At 49.6% G+C, this 25,973-nt stretch overlaps 1 protein-coding gene across 2 annotated transcripts in view; it reads left to right on the forward strand.

Annotated features, from left to right (window-relative positions):
• AR (androgen receptor) overlaps positions 1-25,973 on the forward strand; it is a 157,144-nt gene that overhangs the window by 82,079 nt on the left and 49,092 nt on the right. For both annotated transcript variants that reach the window (XM_053273665.1, XM_053273666.1), the window contains exon 3: positions 12,861-12,977. In XM_053273665.1, coding sequence (XP_053129640.1) covers positions 12,861-12,977 — 117 coding nt within the window. The remainder of the gene's footprint in view (positions 1-12,860; positions 12,978-25,973) is intronic.

Below are 25,973 nucleotides of genomic sequence, written 5' to 3' on the forward strand. Positions count from 1 at the left end.
GAAGAGAAAAGGCCTCTTTCTGTGTCTAAAGCATCTAAACCAGTGGCCATGACTCCAGCAGGTTCCATACATTAAGTATACGTAGTGTGAAGGTCCTTCCTTTTGTCCGTCCTGAATCTCCTGTCTGTCAGTTTCATTGCATAACCCGGAATTCTAATTCTCTCTAACCACTTAGGCACATAGGAACCTGCCTTATACCGAGTCTGACCCTTGGTCCATCTAGCTCAGTATTGTCTTACACGGACTGGCAGTGGCTTCTCTGAGGCTGTTTCGGGCAGCATTCTTTCCCAGCCCTACCTCTGCTGGTTGGAAGTGTGCCTTCAAGTCAGTTCCGGATCCTGGCAACCGCAGAGCCCTGTGGTTTTCCTTGGTAGAATACAGGAAGGGTTTGCCATTGCCTCCTCTCTCACAGTATGAGATGAGGCCTTTCAGCATCTTCCTCTATCACTGCTACCCAATATAGGTGTACCAGTGGGGATTCGAACCAGCAACCTCTTGCTTGATAGGCAAGCATTTCTCCGCCGAGTCATTAGGTGGCACTCTGCTGGTCTACAAGACCATAGTCAACTTATCTATCTGTCCATCCCAGTCCTACCTGGAGAAGCCCAGGAGCGAACCTGGAACCTTCTGCATGCCAAGCAGAAGCTCCTGCACTGGAATGTCTGGCCACACTCCCATGGGGGGGTCTCCCACCCTAGTGGACCATGCATAGCAGAGGGGACCAACCAGCTCTCCCAACTACCTCTAGCTAAATTCTCTCCAGCCACCTTCTTCTTCTTGAACTGCACATGGCCAAGCCCTTCCTCAGTGCCAACCCCCTTGACAGGCCTGCAGTGCCCATGGGGCAGAACTCCCCCTCCTCTCTTATGGATCTGTTTTGGCGTTTGGCATGGAGCCTCGAGACGTCTCCCTCCCTGAACCGAGGATGCCTGTTGATAGAGTTTGATAATATTGCAGCTTGCATCCGAGAGCAATTTGCCTCGCGGAGGATGTGGCTGTGTCGGATTCATTGATAAATTGTGGCGACAGCCTCAGTGGGATAATTGCTGCTGTTTGCTCTGTTCTTTGTTTGAGACAGAGTTTGAAGCTGGCTTCCCCTTTCCCTGCTTCGCTTGTTCCCGAGGTTGATTGTGATGTCAGCTAATGAGCCATGATTGGAGTAATAGTGATAATTGGGTTGCTTTGTGGAATATTGGGCAAGAGGCCAGCGCCAAGGAGGTGCTCGGCAGTTCCTCCCATAGTGCAGCCCACAGCTGACATGTTTATGGCGGGGGGCGGGGGGGGGGAGAGTTCTCCTTGTCTGGACTCCATTGCAAATATTTGGAATTCAGAGTCTCCAGCTTTTCTCAGCAGTTCTAGTTGGGACCAGCTGACATGCAGACTAAATTACTCCTGGGTAGTAATGGTGAGTAACTTTGTCTGGATGTCAGCCATTGCATTTAGGGATTTTAAGGAGTCAACCTTAAAGGTAAAGTGTGCTGTCAAGTTGGTGTCGACTCCTGGTGCCCACAGAGCCCTGTGGTTATCTTTGGTAGAATACAGGAGGGGTTGACCATTGCCATCTCCCTTTCAGCATCTTCCTGTATTGCTGCTGCCCGATATAGGTGTTTCCCATAGTCTGGAAATCATACCAGTGGGAATTCGAACCAGCAACCTCTGGCTTGATAATCAAGTCATTTCCCTGCTGCACCATTAGGTGGTGTGAACAGAGTAAAAATGTTAAATTTGGCAAGTTGAATATAATAATAATAATAGTATTTCCTTAACATTAGCAAGACTCTAAAGCTGAAATCTGAAGAAGTTTTGAATTAGAAAGAAGGAGAATGTGAGTTCTCATTTGTCTATCACCTTATTAGGCACACAAGACTTTTTGCTGATTGCATACATTACTTATTAAAGCATAAAATATACCACAGGTTACTTATTTGCAAGCATTTCACAAAAGCTGGGGAAATGCTGGTGATAACATTGCTCTTTCCAATTTTGTAACTTCTAACATGCCTGCTGATGGTTTGGAAATGGGCAAAAATCGCTCTCTAACCTGGACGGGGTGTGTGTGTGTGTGTGTGTGTGTGTGTGTGTGTGTGTGTGTGTGTGTGTGCACGCAATAATGTCTGCTGGAGGGGAGGGGAGGGTGTGGCCAAGCTGCATCTCAGGTCTTGGCTGGAGTCCACACACCCAGCACAGGATGGCAAAGGGGAAGGATCAGACTTCCTTGCTTCTTCTCTGGAGGTGCCCCCACTATGTAGGACAGAAATACTGTGGTGGGTTTTGAGGGTGGGGTCTTTGGGGGTCTCTCGTTATCCTGTTGCCAAATGTGCATTTTGTGTTCCTTTCAGCAGGCTGCAGTAGTACTCTCCCTTCTTCAGTTCAGGAAAAGTCCACAAGTGTCTTTTTGCAAGGTCAGGCGTCTGTGCCTTTGTTTCCCCAGGGGGTGGGAGATGTTCTTTAAAACCCTTTTCATTCTACACTGCTGGTGGTTGAGCAATGATGATGGGAGATGGGCTGTGAGCCTTCTGGGGTTCTACTGCTGCCCCGTGCAAAAGCAAACGTTACAATACAGCTGCCTGAGAATCTCCGTCTCCCTTTTTGAAGCTCGGAGGCTTGCAAATATAACTTGACTCCATTCCCGCTTGACATGAGACTGCGTGGGGCTCAGTCAAGACAGGCCATTGGGCTCCAGCCAAGCGCTGAAACAAACTTTCTGACTCTCAGCTCTGGAAAGGATTTGACTTGCTTCATCTCTCGGATGGCTTGCCCTCTTTCAATTTCATGTTCAAGGGTCAAGTTCAAGGTCCTTCATAACATTCCTTATTTACATGATACAAATGCTGTTGCTCTTTGCCAAGAGACACACACACAGGCTTCTGCTCCCCTCTGGACTGACTGTTGGGCTTTTTGCTTGGGTGTTGGGGTGTGTGGGGTGTTTTGTTGTTGTTTTTTTGCTTGGTTTCCCTTCTCTTGTTCCTTCATTGATTCTTGTACTCTCTCATTCCTGCCTCCATTCTCCATTTGCTTGGAGACTTTAAATGCAGGGAGCGAGCCGGGGGAGCTGAAGCCATAAGCATGGCCGTGTGCATCTGGTAGGACCCTCCTGCATCTCCCTCCATTCACTGAGCTATGAAGCTTGCTGATGGTGCATGAGAGGCACGTCCCGTGTCCGGGACTTGCTGCTAGGTCCATTTTGGCCCCATTTGGAGGCATTCTTTATCACCGTTTGAAAATATTTGTGTCCCAGTGAGCCTTTTAAATCCCACACCTTATAGTATAAGAACCTGACAGATCAGGCCCAAGAAGGCCTCTCTTGTCCAGCATCCTGTTTCCCACAGTGGCCCACCAGATGCCTCTGAGAAGCCCACAGGCAAGAAGGGAGGGCATGCCATCTCTCCTGCTGTTGCTCCCCTGCAACTGGGATTCAGAGGCATTGTGCTTCTGAGGCTGGAGGCGGCCTATAGCCACCAGACTAGTAGCCATTGATAGACCTGTCCTCCATTTATTTGTCTCAGCCCCTTTTAAAGCCATCCAGGCTGGTGGCCATCAGTACATCCCATGGCAGGGAATTCCATAGATTACTTATGTGCTGTGTGAAAAAGTACTTCCTCTTGTCAGTCCTAAATTGCCCGATCTTCAATTTCATGGGATGACCCCTGGTTCTAGAGTTGTGAGAGAGGGAGAAGAATGTCTCTCTGCCCACCCTCTCCACTCCATGCATAATTTTATGCACCTCGATCATGTCTTCCCTTAGTTGCCTCTTTTCCAAAGTAAAGAGCCCCAGGTGCTGTAGCCGAGCCTCAGAAAGAAGGAAAACACACCTTATGTTTTTTTGCTCTCTCCAGCATTACTTTGCCCCTTTTAATGTCTTATTTCAGTGCTTTTATGACTTCTTGACCATTTCTGTTCTGCTGTAATTGGTTTAACTTTAGACCCTTCCGGCACTTCTCTAAGTGTGGGGAAGGTGAGGTGAAAAGTTTTGAATGAATGAATACAATTCTAGCACATTGCAGCAGTGCCGTTTTTAAAGTTATGCCCCCTGTTTCACCACATGGTGGCAAAGTGGGGATGATAATTGACTAGGCTCAGCTGCCCCAGATCTGGGACTCTTGCCAGGAAAGAGGGACCGCCAGAACCCATCACTCTGCCTTGGGCTTTTCACAGCCTGTCCACCTGTTGGGGTGTGAAGGGTTAAACTCTGCTAGTTGGGAAAGGCTGGAACAAGAGGTGGTTGGGAGAGAGAGGCTGGCTGTGTGTCCCCACATAGTTCTACAAGACAACTGAATTCCATTCAGGACTCAAAGGCAGAGGAGTTTCATTCATCACTGTTAACGTGGCCAAGTAATTACGACTCTTGGTATAGTGCTCCATTTATTCAACCGTACATAGGAACCTTCAGCCTCTTCTGTAAATGCCATTATGAATAGCAACAACTTCCTCCTTTGCTTAATGTCGTAGTGCTAAGGAGATTAGGACACTTACAGGATTGGATTAAATTGGATTAGGCGAATCAAATGCATTTTGCAAAAAGATTCCATTTGCAATGTCGGACTCGCTTTTAGAACCCTGTTTAGAAAAACAGACAACCCTTTCCAGAACGAATATGGTGAATATGAATACAGCCAATATTTATATACTGCTTTTCAACCAAAGTTCCCAAAGTGGGAGGGAGGGATAGATAAGCTCCCCATCCCCCAAGGGCTCAAAATCTAAAAAAATAAATGTAAGATAGACACCAGCAGCAGCCATTGGATGGATGCTGTGCTGGAGACAGAGAGGGCCAGCTGGTCTCCCCCTGCTAAATACAAGAGAATCACCACTTTGAAAAGGTGCCTCTTTGCTCAGTTAGCAGGGGATCACCTTTTCACAAGGTGGTATATGGGAAAGGCAGGCAGTTGAGGGCGCACATCTGTGGTGGGCCAAAAGTCTGTTTCACACGTGACTGTATCGTGTGCTGGTCTAAGCTGGGGTTAGGGATGCTGGAGCACCACTGACCTTGGACAGCTCCGAGTGCAGGGAGCCAGCAGCACCTCTGCTATAGTTGAGCAGGATCACAGGAGCTGGATAATGACTCAGCATGAGCAGAATGTTGCTCCAGCAGCTTCTCAGAGCAGACTGTCATCTTTTAGGGCTGCTGCCCAGGCAGAGTGCCTGCCGGGAAACATGGCTACCCTTGGCACTATTGCTGTTTGATTTGAGCAGCCTAGTTACTTCCACGCAGTTGGAACTATGGCTCAGCTTTCTGCTACTGTTGCATACAGTGGAAGTGTGTGCAGAGCCTTCTCTGCCAACCCCCCACTACAACTAACCGTCTACAGATTTGGATCCCAGGCAGTTACGTGTACAACCTTAAGGGCTTTTCCTTTGCTTAAGCAGTATCCTGCCTGCAACCTTAGAAAGCCACAGTCAGTCAGGGGAGACAGTCTTGACCTAAACAGACAATGATCTGGCTTCACATATATGGGCAGTTTTCGTATCCTCTGTTGTATTGTTCCTCTGTCCATAATTAATAGATATGTGGTTTTTTAAAGCAGATGTTTGTATCCTTTTCTGATGATGGCCATTAAACTAAAGTATGCTCTTCTCTAGATCTTTGTTGATGCAGCAGCACCAACAAGGGGAGAAAATTGATCTGTGTACTTGTTGTGGCTTTTTATGTGGGGAAGACAGCGATAGTTTATTGTCTGCCAAATGGAAAAAGACTAAATCCTCCAGAAATTAAAGTTTGTCATCAAGCCATTGAGAGGTTTTACAAACAGGCAGAGAAGAGGGGGCGAAAAACCCTCAAGATTAAATAAAAACTTTTTGCCATTCTGTGTATTTTAAAGGATGGCGGGTTGAGTGCTCGCCGGCTTTGTTTTAAAGTGCTTAGAATGAATCAGTAATAATGGATGAAGAGTTATGATGAAGTATTTTTACTTTCCATGCATTTAAGCCTCCTCTCATTCCCTCGGTGGTCCTAACATCAAAACAAGGCTTACAGAGTGCAACACATGGCCTCCACGTGGATCAAGTGAATTTTTGATCTCTGCGATGATGTTTCCAAATGGCAAACTGTTTCTGTCCAGTGCTCATGGCAGGAATCCTGCAAATGTTCACCAGATGCTTCCCAAATTCATTTCATCCAAATTTACTCCTGGGTTTTAGAGTTCCAAATTGCCCAGTTCTCTTTCCAAATTAGAACTGGTGAGTTGGGAATCTTCCATGGTTCCATTTTTTATAGCCTAACAAAAGAGCGTGCATGCATCGTTTTGCACCAGCTGTTAGAATGTTGTGTCTGTTTCCCCCTCTCCACATTGCCAGTGCACTTGGGTGCTGTGTTCCCTCTAACAGAGATTCCCTGATTTTGTTGACTACAACTCCCAGCATCCCCAGCTGCAATGGCTTTTGGCTGGGGATTATGGGAGTTGTAGTCAACTGCATCTGGGAATTCCTGTTAGAGGGAACACTGCTTGGATGTATTGACAAAGCAACACAAAAAAGCAAACTAGAGATGTGCAAAACGTTTCGGGTATAGAACGATCTGTACCCGAAACGACCCGTTTCAAGTGATTCGTTGCTGAAACAAATCACCCTCTTGCCCTCCCAAAATATTTTTGAGCCAAAACGAATCACCCCTGTTTCGGCTCCGAATTATTTATAGTTTCAGCCCTCCATTTTGTGGCTGATAATGTGCATCTTCTTCCTCCTCCATTTTGAGTTCTGACATCTATTTGAATTTCCCGCCTTTTTGCCTCCCATTGACTTCAGTGCAAAAAGGTCCGATCTGACATTGACTTGAATTTCAGGTCCCAGGGCCAAAAGAGTGGGGTGGCGTGGTAGTGCCTAATGGGTGGAGGTTACCACCCAAATTACAGAGGGATTGGGCAAAGGGCTGATTTTTGGTGAATTGTTGAAGTTTACATGTCTTCAAGGTTTTCCCCCATAAGATATAATGGAGGTGTATTGCTTCACGTTGGGAGGAAAAGGGTGGCCTAGAGTGGTGTGGGGTTGGTGGTAGTGCCCAAGGGGGGCAAGGAAGCTACCAGAATTTTTTCAATGGATTTGGGCAGAGGGCTGAAGTTTACGCATCTTTAAGGTTTTTCCCCATAAGGTATAATGGAGGTTTCAGCAGCCCCATAACTGCACTTGGGGGAGGGGTGCTGGGGAAGCCCAGAGCGAGTGTCAGTGTAGTGAACAGAGGGTGCCAATCACCCCCATGGGTTTCTAACCCATGGAGTATAGGGTTCTGTTGTTTCTGAGGTGTTCTGAGTGTAGATTCTCTGGTAGCAAATTAGATTTTCAATACAAACCATGAATCCACTCTCATTTGCTACCAGAGAATCTACACTCAGAACACCTCAGAAACAACAGAACCCTGTACCCCATGGGTTAGAAACCCGTGGGGGTGGCTGGTACCCTCTGCTCACTACACCACCACTTGCTCTGGGCCACCCCAGTGCCCCGCAAGTGCAGTTATGGGGATGCTGAAACCTACATGATTCCCTGTTTCACACAGTGGCACACACCAGATGCCACTGAGAAGCCCACAGGCAGGAGCTGAAAGGGGCATACCTTCTCTCCTGCTGTTGCTCCCCTGCAACTGGTACTCAGAGGTATCCTGCCTCTGAGGCTGGAGGTGGCCTGTAGCCCTCCGACTAGTAGCCGTTGATAGACCTTTCCTCCATGAAGTTATCCAAACCCCTCTTCAAGCCATCCAGGTTGTTAGCTGTCATCACATCTTGTGGCAGAGAATTCCACAAGTTGATTATGCATTGTGTGAAAAAGTAATTCCGTTTGTTGGTCCTAGATTTCCCGGCAATCAGTTTCGTGGGATGACCCCTGGTTCTAGTGTGATGTGAGAGGGAGAAGAATTTCTCTCTATCCACTTTGTCCCACACCATGCATGATTTTATAGACCTCTCTCATGTCTCCTTTTTCTAAACTAAAATGACCTAGGTGTTGTAGCCTTGCTTCATAAGAAAGGTGCTCTAGGCCCCTGATAATCTTGGTTGCCCTCTTCTGCACCTTTTCCAGTTCTACGATGTCCTTTTTTAGATGTGGTGACCAGAATTGTGAAATAAGTGTGTTGTCAAGTTGGTGTCGACTCCTGGTGCCCACAGAGCCCTGTGGTTGTCTTGGGAAGAATACAGGAGGGGTTGATCATTGCCTCCTCCCGTGCAGTGTGAGATGAGGCCTTTCAGCATCTTCCTATATCGCAGCTGCCCGATATAGGAGTCTCTGATAGTCTGGGAAACATACCAGCGGGGATTCAAACTGGCAACCTCTGGCTTGCTAGTCAGGCCATTTCCCCATGGTGCCATTAAATGGCAGCTTTTATCTGCCGGACTTCCAGCACCAGCTGAGACTCTTTTTTGGAAACAACACAGAAAAGCCACTCTTGTCCAGATTTTGGTAGAGCCACATACAGCCCTGGCCTTGGGATGGCCACTGTTGACCTCTGGCTTTCCCAGACTTCAGTGTTGAGGTTGGGCGGGAGTTGCATTATCCAGTTTCCATATGCTGGCCCCACATAGCCAAGGAGGCAACAGAGGACAGGAAAGCAAGATTGAGGATGTTGGGGAGGCTGGATGGAGAAGGCTGGAAAGGAAAGAGATGGGCCAGGGCAGGAAATTCCTTCCTTCCTTCCTTCCTTCCTTCCTTCCTTCCTCCTCCTCCTCCTCCTCCTCCTCCCCCTGGACTGAGGGGAGCTCTGTGAGCACAAGCCCAGGGAGGAGGGCGAAGCAGTGGGGCATGATAGGGGCTGTAGTCCAATAACATGAGAGTTTGAAAATCCCTGACCTCTGGAAACCGTGGCAAGTGGGAAATGGCAGAGGAGACGACCAGTTAGGAAAGAGAAGAAGAGGGGAAAGGGAAACCATGAGTGAATCTTATTGGTTGGTCTGAATCAAAAGAATTGATTTCAGGCTCTGTTGAGCCTTAGAACAAAACCTCTGATAATAGTAATCCTGGAATGACCTTGTGTGTCTTGAGTCTTTATCTGCTGGGCTTTCTCCCTGCATTTTTCATTCTCTTGGAGAGGCAGTGGATTAGACTTCTAAGATTTCAGGCTGCTGCTGGTGCAGAGATACTGTAGTTTAGTCTATGGATTCGCGAGAGGAAAAGAGGGCGGCAGCCAGTGACTGAAGGAGTGAGAGCTAGCAATGGTGTGCAGGCATGCTTCCAAGGCATCACTCAGGAAGCCACTTCTGGCAGGTGGGGATGGAAACTTCTGAGCCCACTCCAGCTGCTCTTGACCTGAGGAACTGGAGAACAAAAAGCAGGTGGAAGGAAAGAGGGCGAGATGGCCGCGAGGGTGGTCCAGATGTTGCTGACAACGATGCCTTGGCCACTGGAGTAGGCGCTGAATGTGTGTCTGTTTACTGTCCATCTGCCTGCCCATGGTGAGAGGCAGAATGCCGCCGTGGAGGGAACTGGGGCTCACTCATCCAAGAGGCGATGATTTCTTGCATCCTCAAGGGAGCTGATTTGACACCTTCCTCTCCTGCAGCATAACCCAGGAGGCCAAATCACTCTCTCGGCCCCTGCTGTGCCTTTGAAGGTATCCATCTATCCTTCCTCCACGGCTGGAGTGCCAAGAGAGTTTGCATGACTGGCCTCTCCTGTTCTCTCTCCCCCCCTTCCCCTCCCCTCCCCAAACCAAACAAGGGCCCTTAAAGCTGATAATGGGAAAGAACAAGAGAAGTCGTCAGTGGGGGGGGGGAGGTATAAGAGAGGAGCTGCTGAGAGCTGGTTATGTTAAAAGAACTTGGTGAAATATCACATTAATGCACTCAAGCACCATTATGTGCTTTTCTTGGCAGCCAAGGGTCTTGAGTGTTATAACCAGGTTCTAATAAGGGCAATTACAAAGTTGGTTTGTGTTTTTTAATGTATGGTTGTTTTATCAGGCCTGTGCCGCAGCGTCACACCATGCGTCCTGAGAGAAGGGAGAGCTTTATTAGGAGAGAAAAGACTTCTAATGACTTTTTATACAAGGCCTTGATTACAGGTTGTTGTTGATGTGCTTTGCTGATGGAGGCCAACCCTGTCAAACAAAGAGGACAGTTGGGTAATGCCAGGAGGCTCAGAGGAGGGCAAAGGCAGCAGAGTGGGGTCTCTCGCTGAGGGATAAACTGTTGCCTGGGATACAGCCGGGTGGTAGCAGCCTGCAAGGAGCCCCTCTTGGAAGCACGGTGTGGATGTGATTGCTGGAATTGGGGGCTGGGGGTCCGTGGTAGAGCGGGCCCTGCTCCACTCCCCTGTCGGAAACCCGGCACTGATGCTTCACCTGTTATATTTCTAGTTTTGAGCGTTGTGGCCGATTCATCTGCTCAGAGTGGCCCCACAGGCTGCCTCAAGGCTGCCCTCTCCTTTGGGCTTGCAAACATGGGGCCATGGATCCAGTCGAGGGGCTGGTGATCTCTGAGTGGCCTCATCTGCTTCCCTCCAGGAGAAGGGTGTGTCCTGAAGGCCTGGATGCTCCTGTGCATGCTTAGTTCCCTGCTGGGGTGCATGGGGCTTGTCGTTTTTCTGTGCCTACCAATACAACTGGGAGACAGAGGAAACTTCGGCTCCCATGCTCAAAGGAGTTTTTAGGTCTCAAGGGAGACAGAAGAAACTACTAGCTCCATGCATTCATGCAGTGTTCCCTCTAACAGGGATTCCCAGATGTTGTTGACTACAACTCCCAGAATCCCCAGCTGCAGTGGCTGTTGCTTGGGGATTCTGGGAGTTGTAGTCAACAACATCTGGGAATCTCTGTTAGAGGGAACACTGCACATGTGCACAAAAGGCGTATCTAGGTCTTTTGAGGGGGCCTTTCAAGGTCTCTTCTATCTCCAGCAAGTTCTCCCTGCTTCTGGTGCCTTCTGCATTTCACAAGGGGAGGATTTGTCTGGGAGGGGGGAACTGGCAGGGCTCACCAGTGGCCAAATAAAGTGGAAGAGGGAGGAATTGCAAAGCATTTGGGGGTGCAGAGTTGTTCCAGTGAAATTCTTGACTCCAATAATAGAGTCTTCCTGCGGGTTGGATTCCTTCCACTGCATGCCTGCACCGAGCCTTTATTAATATCAGCCCCAACTAAGCTCAGAACAGGTTTCCTTCATTTGTGATTGGATGCATCTGCGTTTGAGGATGCCAGGGTGTGAGCAACTATGGGTTGCAGCAAAGTGGGTGGGGATGAATCTCTAGGGTTGTTTATATTAATCGCCCAACATCTTGATGTGGTAAAGTTGAGGCAGCAGATAGAAGCATCCACCTGTCTCTGGCAAAGGCATGTTGGCCCATCTTGTGTGTCTTCTCTTACTTTGCTTATAAGCCTTTTCCCCATTTTTGCTTTATGTAAAACTTATCATCACTGGACTGTGTAATAACAATAACTATTAATTATCATTATTAATTAGTATTAGCATATCATTGCAGAGGGAAGGTTTGTCCCAAGAGAGCATAAACACTGGGACTAGAGGAGGATGCAGGACAAATAAGCTTAAGGTTTAGTTTGCCGGCCTCATTGCTAGCAGCAAAGACTGACTGGCTCCTTGGCTCTCCTAAGTTTCCTTCAGCATCCACAACTCCCCTTTCTGGGGAGGCTGGTTGTGCTGGATTATGGGTAACTGAGATGAAGCAACTGCATCTTCCAGAGCAGTGAAGTTCTGCGTTGAGCTCCCTGGAACAGCTGCTGGGCCAAAGAGCTTCACAGAGACCACGACTGAATATCCCCTGGCAATTTCTTTTCTCTCTCTCTGGAGCAGCAGCTCGTTGGAGTTAGGAAGGGTGTGGGGGGACAAGGGGGCCTCTACCACTCACACAGCTTGAGGCAGGGAGTTATTTGCACCTGGCTCCATGCTGCGTTGGGCTTGAGGGAAGCACCCCCCTGCTCTTGGGTTTTGTTTTTGCAAGTTCACATACCATGCCTCTGTGTTTTCCTTCTAGCCAATGGGGGGCGGGGGAGAGAGAGAGATTACTAAAGAGCTATATCTGCATATCTAAAGAGAAGATCCCTCTTATCATGCTAATGATTCTACCTCAGTGCCTCTCCCTGTTTGCTCCAGCATTTTCAGAACAAGTAGCTTAAAACCAGCATTTAAAAAACCCAGAGATACATCGAGATAAGCTAGAATTCGCAAGACAAAACTCGATTTGTGTGTGTGGAGTGGGTCCGAGGATCTCAAAGGGACTTCGGAGTAAGGATCTCGAAGGGACTTCAGAGTGTGTGTGAACACACACACACTCTTCTGAAGGAGATTCGGGGTAGAAGCCTCGTCTGTAAATCCTCCAGGTGGCAGCGGAGTCTGGCCCACATCTGCCTTAGCAACTGTCTGCAACAGCTCACTGGTCGCGATTGCCAGAGCCTGCCTCTGCAGGACTCTGAAGGTTGATTCCTGGTGTCCAGGTTTCTCCATTGTCTGAAGATGGGAAGGGCTGTGTTGTCCACTGTTGTCCTGTGCAAGCACCAACATGGATCTTCACCCTGAGTCCTAGCTATGTTTCTAGCCCTTGAGCTGAGTAGTTCTGAACAGGTGTGGGGCAAAGCCTGGTGAACTTTCAGAAGCCAGAGTGGGGACTTGTCTGGATTTCTTCCCAGTGGCCAGGGTGGTGTATACCTCTCTGCCTCTCCCAGTGACTCACAGAAGCAAAAATTAAATACAAAATAGATATATGCAAGTTTGCTTGATGTGCATAATGTTTACAAGACACAAGATTTTGCTTTAGTTGGCATAACTACATGGATATTTACTACTACTATCATCTTTATTACCATTATTAGCAAAGTGTGTGCACTCTCTCAGCAAAATAGCCCTGAGACTTCTGCTCTGCTTCATAGCTTTGATCTGTTGATGAAGATGTCTGGTGTTACCTTTTCACATCTTTCTCTTTACTGTTTTCAGGTAAACAGAAATACCTCTGTGCCAGCCGGAATGACTGCACCATTGACAAATTCCGAAGGAAAAACTGCCCTTCGTGTCGCCTGCGAAAATGCTATGAAGCAGGAATGACTCTTGGAGGTAATCTTCTCTCAGCCGAGAGTCTTTTATTATTTACAAGACACCTGCTTTGCTGTGGATGTGTCACACCCCAGGATGGTGCACAGCCTCAGCTGTTGGGATAGTTCTCTTTTCCAGCCTGTAACACTGATACATTGTGAAATCAGTTCCTTTCTTTGATCAGTGCCTGGCAAGCGTGCAGACCTCAGAGAGCTACAGGCCTGCCTGCCAAGATCATGACATCTAGTCCTATGGATTGATGCAGGATCCAAAAGATTAACCTTGTGGGAAATGAATAGAAGCCCATGAGCAAGGCAAGTGGCCAGGTTTCGAGGAGGGAGCTATGGGAGAAGGATCTGCCAGTGAGAAATGGGGTGAGTGTGAGAGAGAGGCGGGGGGCACTTTCAGTGCTGGCCCCATCATAGAGAAGGGTTCTGGACATGACTTCAGGCAGCAAATTTCCAAAACAGTTTATGAGTGGCAAATTTTGCACCAGGAACTGGGGATGTCATTCCTCCAGGATCTTACTGAGGAAGTCTGAGGTAGTGCTAGAGATGTGCAATGCATGCAAGGCATAAACGAAAAACTGCCTCATGCTCTTCGGTCATCCAGGTTGGACTACTGCAATGCACTCTACATGGGGCTGCCCTTGGAGATGGTTTGGAAGCTCCAGCTGGTCCAGAATGCTGCTGCAAGGATGCTCATGGGTGCAAGTCGCTTCATGAGTGTCACCCCCATCCTGTGGCAGCTTCATTGGTTACCAGTCCATGGCAATATCAAGGCAGTGTGTGCACATAACTCTCTCACACGCAGCACACACACACACACGGAAATAAATAATGCACATTTTTAAAAATCTCCCTCAGGCCCCCACCTCGACATTCTGCCAGTCTCCTTGGGCTGCTTGCGGGGGGGGGGCAGCACCACCTCCCATCCTCCCCCTCTGCTTATTCCCCACCCGCTGCTTGGGCTCCGAGTCCCATTTCCTGCCATAGATCCCATCGAGCTGGGAGGCAGTCTCTGCACTCCGCTTCGGAGCCCCCACTTGCAGGGCAAGATCCCTGCTCGACCCCTGAGCTGCAGCCTTTAAGTGCAGGCTGAGAATCTTTGGCCACTCTAGCCTAGGATTGTCAGCTCTGGCAGGCAGTGGCTCTGTCTCCGGAGCGCAAGCAGAAAGAGGCTCTTTTCCAGCCCTGCTGTTTGAGATCCTCGTAACTGGAGACGGGACCTCGGTCCTTCTGTCTGCCACCAAACTATGGGACCCGGAAACCAGCTAGAACTCACTCGGTCTGGGCAAGCGGTCAAAAGCGCAACGCCGTCTTTCATTAAAAGCTGTATTGAGTCGAGATTTGTTCTATTCCACCCTTTGGAGGAGATGCCTACTCTCTCTAGGAAGAGATCCATAATCCATAAAGATCCTTGTTGTCTTTTTCTATTAACAAAAGAAAAGAGGAATTACTTAAGCAGTTAGTCGTAGGGAGAAAGACAAGACAGGGAATGCCGGGGCAGAATTTGCCCAGTCAGAAAAAGCTGGATGGGCGGAGGGTGAGCCGGAGGCCGCAGTCTGGACTAGGGTTCCCTCTAGCAAGGATTCCCAGATGCTGTTGACTGCAACTGCCACAATTTTAGATTATGAGCCCTTTGGGGGCAGGGATCCATCTTTGTTATTTCTCTGTGTAAACCGCCTTGAGCCATTTTGGAAGGACGGTATACAAGTCGAATAATTAATAATAATAATAATTTATTATTATTATTATTATTAATATAATCATCGTCATCGTCATCCCCAAGCAAAAGCCATTGCAGCTGGGGATTCTGGGAGTTGTAGTCCACAACATCTGGGGATCCCCATTAGAGGGAACATTGGTTTGGACCCACTCCTGGGTGTTGCTTCCTCTCCAGCCAGTTCCCGAGCTGCCAAAAATGGCAGCAGGGTTGAGGTGTGCAGGTGCAAACCAGTGGGGGGGGCCACCTCCCCACCTCCCTCCCGCTCTGCCATTCAAGACCAGGCTCCCCTTCTTGGGACTTGCCATGGTTTCCCCAGCAGGGGAGCCAAGCCGGCTGGGAGTGGCAGCTGCTGTTGAAGGGGGCCTGTCTGCTTGGTTCTGTCTCCCGCCCTCTGGCTAGAGAGAAGCCTGTCAAGGTGCTTTCAAAAGAGGTTAATGATTGAACCTTTTAGCCATCATAACTCCAAGAGCTGCTCTTTGGGACGCTGGTGGGCAAAGTGCCTCGCGCGCTCTTACTCTGGGGGAAACCAAGCCATGCATCCTTCTTTGGTCTGCTTCAGCCACAGATTGGAACCTAGGCAGCTGCCATATATACCGAGTCAGACCCTTGGTCCATCTAGCTCAGTATTGTCTACCCAGACTGGCAGCAGCTTCTCTAAGGTTGCAGGCAGGAGTCTCTCTCAGCCCTCTCTTGGAGATGCTGCCAGGGAGGGAACTGGGAACCTTCTGCTCTTCCCAGAGTGGCTCCATCCCCTGAGGGGAAGATCTTACAGTGCTCACACATGTAGTCTCCCATGCAGATGGTCTGCATTCAAATGATAAACAGGGGTCCCTAGTCCCAGAGGGTTAAATGCTCCCCCCACCCACACCAGTTCTTCCCTGAAAAAAAAGCTGGAGCTGGAGGCTTGGGTTCTTTGAACCCTTTCGCTCACTTATAGCTACAACCCTGTTGCACACTATCACAGTTTTGCAACAGGTCCCTTAAGGGTGCTTCCGTATTGCCTGTGTTTTGACATTGCAGCCCCTAAGTTGTAAGGTGTTGTAATTTGTAATTGTTTAGCAAAGCCCCAAGAGGAAGCTGCCCACTCCAGAGACAAGGTAGTGCAGTGCCTTATGGTTGCAGTTAGTCAAGAACAAGCATGGAGATTGTAGTGCAGTATAAAGTAAACAAGGCTTATTGGTTAAGTACATTTGAGATAGGAAAGACCTATCCTGACTATGAGCTACATAGTGAATAGGAGGGGGGAGAGAGAGATGCTCCCATCTGCTCTCCAAGGAAGTAGAACTGACTCGCTACAGGAAATACCTGAGGAGTCAAGGGAGGAGTCATAGAGTAGAGGCAAAGCAGGGACAGGTAAGGAGACCCTCACTCACTGCCTCTGCTCCCAGTGCCCCTGGTGGTCATGAGGATAGTTGGTGCAAAAGGTCAATGCACTGGGACTCCATCTCCAAAATAAGGAAGGTGCTGTTCATATTTCCGACACCTTCTTTCGGATTTTATATTTGCATTATAGTGCTACAACAATGCAAGTCCGTTGCAAAAAATAAAATAAAAATAGCTGTATTTGCCCATTGTAGGAGGCTTGCTCCCTTACAGCAGATCTCTAATGCGGTTTGAATTTGGTGCCACACAACGTTGCAGTTTACACCACTTTTTTTGTGGTGTCAGGTTCGCAATCTGGAAAGCACCCAGCCTCCACAAGGGAGAAACATGGCTGGGAACTAGTTTGATCCCCATTAGACAAATGCAGTGGGTGGTAGGGGGTAGGCCTGCTGGGGAGATTCGGAGGGTTGAAGCAGTTGGCAGCCGAGTCCCTACCTCACCAGCTAGTTCGGTCTTGGAAATACCCCATACACTGTTTTTAACGTGCCCCCTCCTGCAAGCCTAACTTAAAATCCATGAGTAGGCTTAACCAAGTGAAAATTGGCTGGGGTGGGGTGGGGGCATTTGTAAGGGAGAAGCAGCTGGCACAAGAGGGGTTCAGCCCCATCTCCCTCACTCACACTGAGTCTCTCTACAAGGCTCCTCGCAGTTGCAGTACCTCAACGTGGGTTTTCAAACCGGCATTTACCAAGGTCTGATCCTTCCTCATGGTCCGTTCCTGGCAGTCAGTGGCTTCCTGGACCTCCTCTTCCACCTCCCGACCCCCCGCTTGGTTTGAACGAACCACCCCAACACCATAAGGCAATGGCTGTTCTCCAGATGGGAGAGGAGACGTGCACATCTGCACTTCTTCCTGGTGTGACTGAGAGGTCCAGCAGCAGAAATATTGTCTAAGCTGGCCCGCTGCTGTTATCGTTATTATTCCCCTGGTTTTCTGTGACATTACACCCAAAGCAGTTTGCAAAATGTCAAACCAACAATGATAAATGCAAGCGACTGACAAAGCCTGTGCCATAGCAGCTCTTGCTCCGGGGGCCTCTATTATCTCCCCATCTCCCTTCCTCACATCAACAGAGTTTCGTTCCTCCCTCTTTGGAAGACCATCTAGGAAGGTGGCAGTCAACCTTCCCCTCATCTGTGCTCCACAACTGGCTCCTTCACCCCTCCGTGGGGCTGGTGGCGGCACAGCGGGGTGCAGGTGATGGCCTCCAGGTCCCTCTCCTGGCATTCCTGGTGTTGTGGCCGCCTCTTGCTTTTCTCCTGCTACTGTTGCAGTGTGTCTTGTGACACGTAGGTACAACTGAGCTTCTCTGAAGGCCTCTCCAAGAACTTTCAACTTTGACATCCACTTCCATGGCCCTCAAAACTCTTCTGTTAACTGGCTGGACAACTTCCTGGGAAAACCAGCACTGGACTCCCTTCCCCTTCCTTTTCTGTGTCTATAACTGAGGGAAATGAAGGCACTTCATGGTATGCCATTGCATGTGGCCATTCAACAACGCACAGAAAGACAACCCTTTAACCAGAGTTGCCCTTCCGAAGAGGTCGGTTCCTTTGAGGGTAAGCGGGGAGCTACTTGAGGCTTCTGATTGAACTGCTTTCTCTCAGGTTTCCTGTCTGTCTTAGCCAGTTTTGCCGGATCCCAATCCTCGCTCCCAACAAAACTGTGCACGTTTCGGTTGTGGGAAGCTCTAGCTGGTGGCCTGGCCTCCCTTCTTTCCATAAATAGAAGCCAGAGAAGGGATACGAGCTTTGCATGTACGCTGTGATTGAGGTCCTCATACCTGCTTATTAATTATGCACCAGCCTGGGATACAAAGAGGGAGCCGCTCTCTGCCTCCCATGTTGCTGATTCTCCTTGGCCAAGCAGGTCTACTGGGGTGGCGTTCTCAATCAGGAGGTTCAGCATTGTTTTGAATGTGATCGGTGTCTGTTAATGATTGGTAACTGCTTGAAGGACAGGAAACAGAGGGCAGGAATAAATGGACAGTTTTCACAGTGTAGGAAAGTAAGAAGTGGGGTCTCCCAGGGATCTGTTCTGGGACCAGTGCTCTTTAACTTGTTCAGAAATGATCTAGAAGTTGGAGTAAGCAGTGAAGTGGTCAAATTTGCAGATGACACTAAATGATTTAGGCTAGTGAAATCCAAAAACAGATTGCAAGGAGCTCCAAAAGGAGCTCACATATACACTGATGGGATCTGAGCTGTCAGTGACTGACCAGGAGAGAGATCTTGGGGTCAAGGTGGACAGCTCGTTGGAAGTGTCGACTCAGTGTGCAGTTGCAGTGAAAATGGCAAATTCCATGCTAGAGATCATTGGGAAGGGGGTTGGAAATAAGAATGCTAGTACCTTTATACAAATCTATGCTGCTGCCACATTTGGAGTACTGCGTACAGTTCTGGTCACCGTATCTTAAGAAGGACATTGTAGAATTGAAAAAGGTGCAGAATAGGGCAACCAAGATGATCAGGGGCCTGGAGCAACTTCCTTATGAGGCTCGGCTACAGCACCTGGGGCTCTTTACTTTGGAAAAGAGGCAACTAAGGGAAGACATGATCGAGGTGCATAAAATTATGCATGGAGTGGAGAGGGTGGGCAGAGAGACATTTTTCTCCCTCTCTCACAACACTAGAACCAGGGGTCATCCCATGAAACTGAAGGTTGTGAATCTTAGGACCAACAAAAGGAAGTACTTTTTCACACAGTGCATGCCACAACACATCTGCCATTGGACATGGTGGTGGTCACTAGCTTGGATGGCTTTAAAAGAGGCTTAGACAAATTCATGTAGGACATGTCTATCAATGTCTCCTAGTCTGGTGGCTGTGGGCCACCTCCAGCCTCAGAGGCAAAGTGCCTCTAAATACCAGTTGCAGGCAAGCAAAAGAGGGGGCATTGCTCTCACCTCCCGCCTGTGGGCTTTCCAGAGGCATCTGGTGGGCCGCTGTGTGAAACAGGTTGCTGGACTAGATGGGCCTTGGGCCTGATCCAATAGGGCTGTTCTTACGTAACAGCACACATGAGCACCAGAGCCAGCTTGGATAAGCACCCTGAGCAAATGCCTCCAGTTTGTGCCAAGTGGAATAGTGATCACATTGCAAGAGCTAAAGTTTCCCCTCTTGATACCTGCCAGCAGCAGGTGCCAAACTGCCCATTCCAACATCTTCATCCCCTTCCCCTTAAAACTGAATAGCAGAATGGCTTCTTGAATCTGAGGCTGAACTGGTCCTCCTCCACGACAGCATCCCGTTTAACTGGAGATGGAACCACCCCTTGGAGAACACACCAAGGACCACCTGTGGACCTGTCTCGTACTGAACCAGACCTCTGCCTGGGTTCACCTGGTGTTGCTCCTTTGGGCTGGCAGTGGCTTTCCAGATGTTTCCACCAGGACGAGGTCTGTCCTGGCTCCAGAACATGAGAGCCAGAGCCATGCCAGGGACTGAACCTGGACATGCCTAAAACAAAACACTGAGTTCTACACCTCCGCCCACCACCCACACAGAATTAATTAGGGATGTGCGAACCGGTTCGGATCCGAACCGGTTCGGGTCCGAACCGGTTCTGGTTCGGAGGTTCGGATCGAACCGAACCACCCCTGGTTCGGTTCGAATCCGAACCGAACTGGGGGTGGTTCGTTTCGAACCGGTTCAGACCGGTTCGGATCGGTTCGGAAAGCTGAAAATTGGTCAGATGGTAGCTGGCACCCAGGGGTACCTGTCACCCAAACCCCAAAGCAATCGGACACTCGTACGATTTTTTATGAATTTTTGAAAAATATTTTTATTTTTCTCTCATAGGATATAATGGGACCCGAACCAGGCCATTATTTCTTATTGTGGAGCACTCATGGGTGCCAACAACCATGCAAACCCTGAAGCAATCAGACACCCCTATTATTTTTTATGAATATTTGAAATATTTTTAATTGTTTTTCTCATTGAGTATAATGGGACCCGAACCAGTCCATATCCCCTGTTGTGGAGGACCTAGGAGCACAAAAGCAGGGTGGGTGGTAGACAGGCATGGGTGCCTACCACCCAAAAAATCTCAAGGTAATTGGACACTCCTCTGATTATTGGTGAATTGTTAAGTGTTTTTGAATTCCTCATAGAGAATAATTAGGATTGCAGCAAATGTATAGCTTCACGTCGGGGGGAAAGGGGTGTCGTAGAGTGCAGTGTGGTGGGTGGTAGTTCCTAGGGTGGGCAAGGAAGCTATCAGAATTATTTGAAAGGAATTGGGCAAAGAGGTGATTTTTAAGTGATTTTTGAAGTTTACGCGTCTTTAAGGTTTTTCCTCATAATAAGTTATAATGGAACTTTCAGCAGCCCTATAAGTGCACATGGGGGTGCTGGGGTGGCCCAGAGCAAGTGGTGGTGTAGTGCACATAGGGTGCCAACCACCCCCATGGGTTTCTAACCCATGGGGTACAGGGATCTCTGGTAGGGGCACCCCCATGGGTACAGGGTTCTCTTGTTTCTGAGGTATTGAGTGTGGATTCTATGATAGCAAATGAGATTTTCAATGAGACACCATCAATCCACTCTAATATGCTATCATAGAATCCACACTCCGCCTCCTGCTTCTTCTCTGTGTGTGTGCTTAGTAGGGGTGTGCAATTTGGGATTTCAGGTGATTTGGCTCGGACCCGAACCGAATCACCCCTGTTCTGTTTTGTGCCCGAATCTGGGTCACCCGAATCACCCTTGATTTGGTTCGGATTTGGATTTAATCCAAATCCGAATCCGAATCGATTCGGGGGGGGTAAAAAGGGGACCAGGGGCAAAATTTTGGGGTGGGGTGGTAGTGCCCAATGGGTAGAGTCTACCACCCCAATTTCAGGGGGATTGGGCAAAGGGCTGATTTTTGGTGAATTTTTAAAGTTTTAGTGACTTTGGGGCAGTTCGGGGGCATAGCATGGGATCTGGGCAAAAGGAGTGGGGTGGCGTGGTAGTGCCTAATGGGTGCAGACTACCACCCCAATTTCAGGGGGATTGGGCAAAGGGCTGATTTTTGGTAAATTTCTGAAAATTTCATATCTTTGGGGCATATTGGGGCATATTGGGGCAGAAAGTGGGGCCTGGGGCAGAATAGTGGGGTGTGATGGTAGTGCCTAATGGGTGGAGGCTACCACCCCAATTTCAGGGGGTTTGGAAAAAGGGGTGATTTTTTGAGAATTTTTGAAGTTTTAGTGACTTTGGGGCAGTTTGGGGACAGAAAGTGGATCTGCCCCAAAATAGTGGGGTGGGGTGGTAGTGCCTGATGGGTGGAGGCTACCACCCCAATTTCAGGGGGATTGGGCAGAGGGCTGATTTTTTGAGAATTTTTGAAGTTTGGGTGTCTTTGGGGCAGATTGGGGGCAGAAAGTGGATCTGCCCCAAAGGAGTGGGGTGGGCTGGTAGATAGTGCCTAATGGGTGGAGGCTACCACCCATCCCCAATTTAAGAGTGATTGGGCAGAGGGGTGAATTATGGTGAATTTATTTGTATGAGGTTTGTCTTCATAAGGTGAAGTGTGCTAAATTGATTACTTCCTCATATTATTCATAGTAAAGGAAAGTGTGAAAAAGTGAAAGTGGGGTCATGAGAGTTGTTTAATTGAAAAATATCTCATTTGCTATGATAGAATGAGAATTCACACCTTTTCTATTCACCATAATTCACCCCTCTGCCCAATCACTCTTAAATTGGGGATGGGTGGTAGCCTCCACCCATTAGGCACTATCTACCAGCCCACCCCACTCCTTTGGGGCAGATCCACTTTCTGCCCCCAATCTGCCCCAAAGACACCCAAACTTCAAAAATTCTCAAAAAATCAGCCCTCTGCCCAATCCCCCTGAAATTGGGGTGGTAGCCTCCACCCATTAGGCACTACCACCCCACCCCACTATTTTGGGGCAGATCCACTTTCTGCCCCCAAACTGCCCCAAAGTCACTAAAACTTCAAAAATTCTCAAAAAATCACCCCTTTGTCCAAACCCCCTGAAATTGGGGTGGTAGCCTCCACCCATTAGGCACTACCACCACACCCCACTATTCTGCCCCAGCCCCCACTTTCTGCCCCAATATGCCCCAATCTGCCCCAAAGACATGAAATTTTCAGAAATTTACCAAAAATCAGCCCTTTGCCCAATCCCCCTGAAATTGGGGTGGTAGCCTGCACCCATTAGGCACTACCACCCCACGCCACTCCTTTTGCCCAGATCCCATGCTATGCCCCCGAACTGCCCCAAAGTCACTAAAACTTTAAAAAATCGCCAAAAATCAGAGGAAGGTCCAATCGACTTGAAATTTGGGTGGCAGGTAGAACACAAGGTCCCCTTTCAAACCAGCTATTTTTTGAGATCCGAACCGGTTCGGTTCGGATCCGAACCGGTTCGGATCCGAACCGAACCGGGGGGGTGATTCGGCAAAACCAAAACCGAACCACCCTGGTCCGGTTCGGACCCGGTTCGGATCCGAACCGAACCGGGAGAACCGGTTTTATGCACATCCCTAGAATTAATTCCTCTAGATCTGAGCAACTGCGTTTGTGTTTTTAAAATGCACCTTTAAAATGTCTGGTGTAACTGTGGAGGTCGGGGAGATTTTCCCTCCCCGCAGACGGTCAGCTTCTGTGAGGGGCCGTAGCCCAGTGGTGGTGCTGCCCCTGTGCACTGCATGAGTTTGTCGCTGGACTTTTGTCAAGGCAGGGCTTGGATGGACCCCTGAGCCAGAAGCCCTGGAGAGCTGCTGTTTGTCCGTGCTGACACTCCTGAGCTATGTGCGACCGTGCTTGGCTCAGGAGGAGGCAGTTTCAGAGAGCGGCCTAGCCAGTGAGCCGCTGGCTCACCTGTGGCCACCACACCTGTGGCCACCACAGCCCGTCCTGGAGGGCCTGCAACTTACAGGTGGTGCAGATCTGAGGGCTCCCAGAAGGTCTTAGTCATGCAAACGGATGCTCGCACAGTTGGCTCAGAGGGAACCTGGAAACTGGCTGTAAAGAGCATGGATGCTGCAGCTGTTCTCTCTCAACTCTCCTCGTCCTCTCAAAGAGAAGAGCAGCCTCTTCTTCTGCCAACGTGTGGCTGTTCTGCCAGCCCCTGAGCACTTTGCAGGAACAGCCAGTGGGGTGGGATGTCGGCCCGCTCACCAGATAGCGCACAGCTGAGCTTTGCCTGTAATTGCCTGAATTACCTGATGATAAATGCATCCAAATTGCCAAACGGTGTGCCCCTCTGAGGCCACCATGGGTGCCATTTGGAGCATCACAGGCGAGACGGTTTTAAGGGAGCGAGAAAGGTAAGGTCATGCCCCACTGCTTACAGGAGCGGGAATGTTGGCAGTGTGGCTGGAGAGCCACGAGGGTTTCTGCTGCAGCTGCTGAGCCTGCTGGATGCTATTTCCAGGTCACCGTGCTCCTCCTGCAATCCACAAGCAGCTGCTCTTTGCCGAGGGAATGGAGGGGCACTCTCAGGCCCTGAGGAGCAGGAGCTGGGGCTGCTGCAGGTCTCTTTGGGGTTGTGTTTCGGGAGCCTGTGAAGGCAGAGGCCCAGGGACCAGGACCTCTTGGGCGGGGAGGCTCTTGGTTCTGCTCAGAGGCACATCCAGCCTCAGAGACATGATGCCTCTCAATCCCAGTGGCAGGGGAGCAACAGCAAGAGAGAGGAGGGCAGGCACATCCCTCTCGCCTGTGGGCTCCCCAGAGGCATCTGCTGGGCCACTGTGTGAAACAAGAGGCTGGGCTAGATGGGTTTTCTTGGGCCTCATCCAGCAGGGCTGTTCTTATGCTCCCGAAACTTATGGTGGAGTCAGAAATGAATCTATTCTGTCCTGCCAGTTATGCAAATGGATGGTGGATTATGGACCCTGGGTTCTATGCAACTGTGCTCAGAGAGGCTCTGACATCACCTCCTTGCTGAGCCAGAGAGAGAGAGAGAGAGCGCACCAGCCTGGAAAGCAGGGCCAGGCTCAGAGGCGTCCTCTGTGAGCTGCCAAGGGCCCAGTGCTGACACCACTCCTGACACCGGCCTCATTCGCCCGCCACCATCACCCAAGCAGCTTTGGGGCTCAGCCAGACGCCCGCCTCTGTTTGCTGGGCAGCCCCTCTCCCCTTCCTGTAGCAACAGGCCCAGCTTCCCTCCTTGATGCAGTGGCAGCAGCCCCGCGGGCTCTGCTGCCCAACAGCTGCTGCTCCCCATGGCGCATGGGTGCTGTGGGAGAGGGAACATGGCAGCCGGCGGCCACTGCTGTTGCTGCTGCCAGCATGCCAGGGATGAAGGCAAAACACGTCCAGGAAAGGGGGCAGGAGGCAGGAAAGGGGGCAGGGGGGTGACCTTGCCAAGGAGAGCACTGCTGGAAAGTCTCCCACTCCGGTCAGAGATGGTGGTTTCACCCTGGGTGTTGGTGGCGAGTTTTTGTGACTGATTGGGTGATTGGATGCTTCTCCTGCCTGGCCCAGAAGGCAGCTCGCAAATATAAAAGGAAGAGAACTGTCCCTAGACAGACTCCTAAGAGGGGCCTTTGAGTATCGGCTGCAGAGCACCAGGGCCTGCTGGCCAATGTGGCCTGGACACCTGAGAATCACTGGGACAGAAAACGGGCTGTGTTCCTTATGATCACCACCTTAAGTGGCGCAGTAGGGAAATGTTGGACTCACAAGCAGAAGGTTGCCGGTTCGAATCCCCGCTGCTACTATATCAGGCAGCAGCGATCTAGGAAGATGCTGAAAGGCATCATCTCATACTGCGCGGGAGGAGGCAACGGTCAACCCCTCCTGCATTCTACCCAAGACAACCACAGGGCTAGTCTGTGGGTGCCAGGAGTTGACTCCGACTCCGACTCCGACTCTGACTCGGCGGCACACTTTACCTTTCACCTTTTCCTTACGATCAACCCTGGCTGTAGTAAGCCAGAAGAGCAAGGATGACCTGAAATGGGTGTGTGGTGTTTCCTTTGTTACTCTTTAAAGGACCAAGACTGTTTCTCTCAGCTATATAGAATCAGTTGTGGTTTGTGAGCTTCACTTTAGGGAAGAGGAGCAGGAAGGGCCAGCCCAGCATGCAAGAAGGAGCCCAGAAGCCAGGCTGAAGAGGTCAATAGGCCCTTTCCATCCCCAGCCTAAAGGAAGTGCCAGAGGTTGCCAAGAGAGGGGCTCCTCCGCCAGTCGTTCTAGGGCAGGCTGAGTCTATTCCAGGATGCCACATGCGGGCCAGAAATTGGAGTGGGCCAGAGCAATCACAGTGCTGAGAATTTCTGTCTTCTTTTTTGTCTTTTATAAAAAGCAGTTTTCTGGCCCTGCTCTGGAGCTTTGTTGCTAGCTTGAAATGTAACACCTGGTGAATCTCAAGTAGTACACACACACACACACACACACACACACACACACGAATAGCAAGCAGAGACTGCCTTCAGCTCACTGGCAAACAAAGCAAATTAAATTATCCCATTATTCAAGATAAGGAGATATACATACATTTGCATAACTTTGTATGGGTCAGTTAATTCATCATACATAATTTAAAGGGGACTTGGTGTTTGATTTGGTAGGGTTTTTTTTTAAATGTTTTGACTGAGTCTTGACAGTTGCTTGATTCTTGGAGGCATTTTTACGGTTGCGTTTTATAAGGGTTTCCTAGTCAGTGTCTCCCGGAGCTTATTGAGTGCTCTTGTTTACGGCTTGGAGGTCTCCAGCAGCCTTGAACTGACAGGGTGTCTGTCTGTCATAGGCAGGGAGAAGGGATGCAGAGCAACTCAGCCCTGAGGAGGCTTAGCTCACCTTGGAGGCACTGCCCTCTTTTGACCTGCCCCACATAGCTGGGCGTGCGTTGATGACTGGATACATACCTGGTGCTGCCTTGAGCATCTCATTCAGAAATGAGCCGGTGGTTTCCTGCTGACAAACCCACTGGCTACGCCACTGGG

Source organism: Hemicordylus capensis, chromosome 11 (assembly GCF_027244095.1).
Source record: "Hemicordylus capensis ecotype Gifberg chromosome 11, rHemCap1.1.pri, whole genome shotgun sequence".
NCBI classification, from domain to species: Eukaryota; Metazoa; Chordata; class Lepidosauria; order Squamata; family Cordylidae; genus Hemicordylus; species Hemicordylus capensis.